Genomic DNA, 5,909 nt, shown 5'->3' on the forward strand with positions numbered 1-5,909 from the left:
TCTTCTTATTATTTTTGTTATTATTACTTATTCTTGTTATAATTTAAAATGAGAAACTTTGTGGAATATTTAACTATTTTTGTGTCTTGATGCCGATTTGCACGTTCTGGACTACTGTATACTGCTCATATTCCTCCTGTTATGTAGACTTTGATTAACTTTGATTTGGCAAAGACATCACACACACGCACACACACACACACACACACACACACACACACACACACACACACACACACACACACACACACACACACACACACACATTCCGTAGATTTTTATACTGTGCAAATTGTATATTCTACCCCATAACCCTAAACCAAGGCTACCAATCACAGAAAACATTATTTTTTACATAAATGAAATGCATTTTTACATTTAAAAAAAAAAACATAGGCCTAACTTAGAATAATTTGGGGACCAAAAATGTCGCCACAAAGACAAGGATTTTGGTTAATGCCAACTTTGTGGGGACATTTTGTCCCCATAATAAACATATAGGCTACTCGAACCACAAACAAATAAACTTGTTGTTCACTAGACTCTCCATAGGTGTAGCCTAATGGTTTTAAAAAAAAATATTCAAACCTAATTTGGTATGATTTATATGCTGTTTTCTTCTTGGGGCCCGGTTAAACATTCCTACAATGTCAAAAGTTTCAAGTTTTACTTTGTAGGGTCATTTGTAACACATGTTAGATTTGTTTGATATGAGCTTGGTGCATCACAACAGTATGGAAGTTTGTTTCCACGACGGAATAAAAAATGCAGAAGGTAATTGTGACTCTAGCTCACAATTCTGCAATTTACTGAACAATTTAGTTCAGTCAGAACTAAAGTCAGAATTCATTGTGAGATATATTTCCCGCCAGAAAAAAAAGATATCATAATCATCAAACTGTTGTTACATAAAATATATCAAACAGTTGTTGCGGTTTCATTGGGCTGTGCTGGAGGTATGGTCTGAAGCAAGTCAACACATTTTACGCCTGCAGGGGACTTTTATTTTGAAACATTGAACTTCCTGTCCTTCATTTTGGCTGTACGCGTTGTTCTGGTTCTCTATTGGACATCCCTGCGCTATCTTGAAAAATCATATTTAACGACGTTTTTCGGTGTTATCTCGACTTCATCAGCATATCAAGAACAAATATTTAATTTAATAACCATGGAACAAATGGAAGACCCCGCTGGATCAGATAATAAACGAGCTATAGAGCGGAAAAGGTGGGTCTATGTTGTAAACAACGGCCTGTTTACCAGCGCTCGGAAGCTTCTAGTGTTTGGATTACAGCAATACAGAAGCGAGATTAAATTCAGTATGTCACATATAAATGGCAAGAGAGCTGGATTAACGTCACTATATGATATTTATCATGTTACTATCAGCTGTTTAATGCTATGCACATATGCTGTGAACAGTTACGTTAGGTGATATCATTAAGTTAGATTGGTTACAGCACATCGTTTGAGGTCTTCAATATTTATGTTTAATGTTACTGTTGTTTATTTTTTAAAGCTCTGTGGGTGGTGATGGTTTACTGTCTGTTAAAAGTTTCTGTTCAGTTCAGATTGTTTGGTTGAGATAAACTTTTATTATGTTTTGAAGTAATGCTAGATGATTAGACATGCGTCAGGTTGTTTTGCAATGCTGCTGCTTTTATTTATAGCACTGTAATAATAGACTATGATACACATTTCCAATGGGAGTGAACTGCATTTTTGTGACGCACCACTGGTTACATATTGAACTGTTATTTTTTTTTTTTTTTATAGGAGTTGAAGATGCTAAGCGAGGACTTCAGAGAGGACAAGCTTTCAACATCAGCACCGTCCATCACTTTCCCCCTCCCCCCATACCCTGAACAGGTGGAAACAGTTTCTCAGACATGTTTTGTGCTTTATAGACTGTTTAAATAAATAAATACTTGGATTTGTAAAGTATTATCAAATAATCTACCATGTACTGATTTATCTTAGTTGTTTTTTCTCCCGACAGGCGCTGGTTTAGCCAGAGTCCTCACCCCTAATACTGTCTGACTCCAGCAGTCTGATCACAAGCATTTCGATGGGTGGTAATGAAGGAGGAGGACGGGGAGGAGAGCGATGGAGCCTCTTCGGGGGGCGGCCCATCGTGCAGAAATCCCCCACTGACCCAGGCTCAGAAACCAACACTCCTGGCAAGAACCTGTTATATGGCTCTGTTATTCTAGCTTTAAAGAGGCCTAATCATAACTTTAGATGTATTTGTTTTTCCTTTATGCTAAATGTGAAAATATTGAGCATGGATTTTGGTACACAGGAATTCACAATAGGACAAGAAGTGTGTGTTTTGTTAAGTGCCCCTTTTATGATTTTTTGTGTATTACCTTTCATGCAGTGTGTAATATAGCTGTGTGTGAATGTTAAAGGAAGCTCTGCAAAGTTTTAAAGTTATTTTCTCCTAAAAGAAAGAGCCAATTCTGAACTGCCTGAAACGAGTCGTCTGTAATTCCAATCTTACTTCCTGCTCGAACCGACATAGGTTTGAAACTAATTTGCATAATGCCAGGTTATTGACCCTCAAACACGGAAGGTTTAGCTGAGACTGGAAGAGTTTGGTTGGTGTTTTCAACATGTTGAGAAGATGCTGTTTTTTCTGAGCACTTACAAAGGATGAGGACTCGTGCTTGAATTGATTGAGTTGAAATTCAGATATGGTAATAGGTGCTTTTTTCCTCAAGACGTTCTGTAAGCGGCAGACCAATCACAGCAGACTGGGCCAGCTGACCAATCAGAGCAGAGGAAGAGACTGAATGCTGTAGTGTATATTATAAGAAAATTAGTGTTTGTTTGATATTGGATGCATGTAAACCTATCGTAGGAGATCTCTAGAACAAAATTAGGAACCTTTGTAATATAGCATAATATGGGCACTTTAATGTAAATGTTTTGTTTCTGCTGTTTCTGTGACTACAGGGGGATTCACACTGCAGTCGTACTTTGGGGTTCAGAAGTCCAATACAATGGATGCCATAAAGACCCAGGTAAACCTCACTGTTGAAGATCCTGCCAATTTCAATTCTCCCAAGATCGAGATGATGAGCGGCGAGGATGGAAAGAAAGCATCCTGTCACAGACTGAGACACCGAGACATGAACATACTCACTCCCTCCGGCTTCTGAACTCCACGAGTCTTCAACTCTCTTAAGCTTCCTCGCCTTTTATACACGCGTTACAGCACAAATTGACAGTTCTGTCACTTGCCATTCTATGGCCTCTTGTGAATAACCATGATTACACACAAACGTATCCGTTTCCTTACATCACTTTAATAGAATTTCCCTTTAAATTAGATAGGAGACACAGAATCTCTTACATTAGTGCCAAGCATCACGGATAGTTGCTTTTTATTTGCATCCCCTGCCAAAATTGAAAAAAAAATTCTTGAACATTTTGAATGTTTTTTATTTTTTATTAGTATATGTACTATGACAGATTGCTTTTGATTGTTATGGTTTCAATTTACCACACTGGAATTGCAGTGAAAATATGCATAATTAGCTAAATGCTTCTGTGTTTATAGGAATGAGATGCATTCATGAGTATATCTGTTGACAGTAAATCTGAATTTTGTGGACCATTTTGAAAAGCTCATGTGTATGTTAAACTTGTTTCAACATAATTTTCCATTAGATTGGTGGATTTCATCAGTGACAGCAGCACGTTGTAGTTCTAAAGCACATCGACAGCATAACACACTGTTGCATGCATCTGTTCATTGCCACATAACATGCAATCTATGAGTCAGGTTTGACAAAACAGTCAGGTATCCATCTTTCGATATAGTTGAAACACGTTTAGGCGCCATTATTGTGACTTTACTAAACTTTTTATTTTAGTTCACATTATTAATTTCTTTTATGAATCAATGACGAGATATTGCTGTGATATTTTGTCATGTGTGGTGCCCCGTGTGCAATAAGCTACAGCATTGTTTATATCAGCATGCTGAAAGCACCTCATTCCTATCACTGGGTTTCACATTGCACACAAGACCTTTTTTTTCTTTCTGTATTGCACACTACAGCCGAGTACTGTTTTCAAGGTTTGCTGTATATGCTGAAGCTGGAATCATTTCACTGTTGCCGTTTTGTATATTTGTAGTGGAAATGCTTTGGCTTTACAATACTCCACTCTGTGCTCAACTTTACCCGTTGTAGTTTGTTTTCCATAGTGCTGGAATCTTCAATTTTGTAAGACCGAAGTGGCTTTTTGCATCTCAGGCCAAACTGTCTAACGCCAGTCACGTGTTGTGTATCACATATTACCTGTTCATAATGCTCGGTATGAGTATTTGATTCCTGTAATAAAACATCGCTGTCAAGCACAATGAACAATTTTGATTGTGATATTTGATTTATTTTCCAATGAAAGAAACCACTAAAATAAGCAAAGTTTCTGCAATTTCTTAATTACCTTGGCATTTAAAGTCAACATGAATTTGCACCTTATGTGACATATTTCCAAGTGAAAAGGAATATTCATGCAATCATGAAAAAAGTAGGATTTGATTTCATACACCAGGAATTGATTGGACCGTGAAAAGCATCTGAGAAACATTCAGAGCAGAATGTGGAGAACTGTTGAGACGCCACCAGCACCCGGCTTTTTGACCAAGACCAAGGTCAGAGGACAGGCAAGTTAAGATTACTAGTAACAAACTTTAATTTTCATTTTATAAAACATCTTCAAAAGCAAATCAACGCATGTAATGGCTGTCAGGCAGCTGGTAAGGTAGTTTTCCTTACCCCACAACATCAACTATTAAATACAAATACTATTTCAGCAGCAAAATCTTCCAATACCTTCAAAATTAAACATTCTTTGCGTTGGAAAAAAAAAGAGAAAAACAAAAACGTAATAAAATCCTCTCTAAATGTCCTCCCGTTTTGTTTTGTTTCTAAATTGTCGATAATACTATTGGTCAAACAAGTTTTTTTTTTACAGTTATGTAAATCATAATATAGTTACTCATAACATTTAGTCAGCCAATTGACACCACAGATTCAAAATTCAGACACAAAATTCAAATCTGTCATCTGTAACATATGAGTTAATGCATACAAGATCCTTTATATGAACTGACCACTGATTATTTGATTATTAACAATAAATATTCGAGAAAGCTTATGTAGAATGGTTGTAAAATCCCGAAAGAGGATACACCATAATGGAAATGTATGCTGAACATGCTTAAAAAAAAACGTCTTTAAAAACATCTCGTCTGGATGTCTTTGTGTTAAATCTTGGAAAACAAAATGAGATTGATAAAATGGAATCTCTAATGTTTTCTTTGCTTCATGATATGAAAGATAATAAGGCAATACTTTGTCAATTTTAAAAACAGCCTTAAACTTGAGTCCTCAAGATGGTTGAACTGAGGTTACAAAAACGCCAGTTTTGCCATCTTCAACAAGCATATCGATATATACCATAAATTACTATGAACAATAATATGGAATATGTATCAAAGATCATGATGTTAAAAAAAAAACGGCAGGTAGTTACAGTTAAAATACAAAGCATTACAACAAATGTGAGCAACAAAACATAGATGCAGTAGTATTAAAAAAAAAACAAAAAAAAAAACAGGTATACTATAACACTATTCCCGCTCACTATGATACTGTGCTGATTTAAAACAGATGTAGTATGTATTTTAATACAAATTATTTTTGCATTCATTTTTAATTGCTCACCATCCAAAAGTTAGTCTTTGGGCGTCAATTCCTGATGCTTTATACTACAAAAAACAAGCATAAAACAGTAACACATAAGAATGAAATCATTATAAATTACTGCTCATTAAAATTCTCAAAATAACGATCTGTTCTGTATCACCTCCATGCCAAAGCCTCTTATTTCAG

The 5,909-nt window shown here is 35.9% G+C and overlaps 2 protein-coding genes across 4 annotated transcripts in view; one reads left to right on the top strand and one right to left on the bottom strand.

The window, feature by feature from the left end:
- Positions 1-997: 997 nt before the first annotated feature.
- Positions 998-4,368, top strand: LOC307007756 (putative monooxygenase p33MONOX). The gene is made up of 4 exons (XM_079630071.1): positions 998-1,227; positions 1,777-1,869; positions 2,000-2,180; positions 2,959-4,368. The coding sequence occupies exons 3-4, from the start codon at positions 2,069-2,071 to the stop codon at positions 3,162-3,164; spliced, it is 318 nt and encodes a 105-aa protein (XP_079486197.1). The 5' UTR covers positions 998-1,227; positions 1,777-1,869; positions 2,000-2,068; the 3' UTR covers positions 3,165-4,368.
- Positions 4,369-4,928: 560 nt separating this feature from the next.
- The window catches only part of col23a1a (collagen type XXIII alpha 1 chain a), a 130,387-nt gene continuing 129,406 nt past the window's right edge, over positions 4,929-5,909 (bottom strand). For all 3 annotated transcript variants that reach the window (XM_079630069.1, XM_079630068.1, XM_079630067.1), the window contains one exon: positions 4,929-5,909. This exon is cut by the window's right edge. The gene's annotated coding sequence lies outside the window, so the exon portion shown is untranslated.

This window comes from Phoxinus phoxinus (assembly GCF_949152265.1).
Source record: "Phoxinus phoxinus genome assembly, chromosome: 12".
NCBI classification, from domain to species: Eukaryota; Metazoa; Chordata; class Actinopteri; order Cypriniformes; family Leuciscidae; genus Phoxinus; species Phoxinus phoxinus.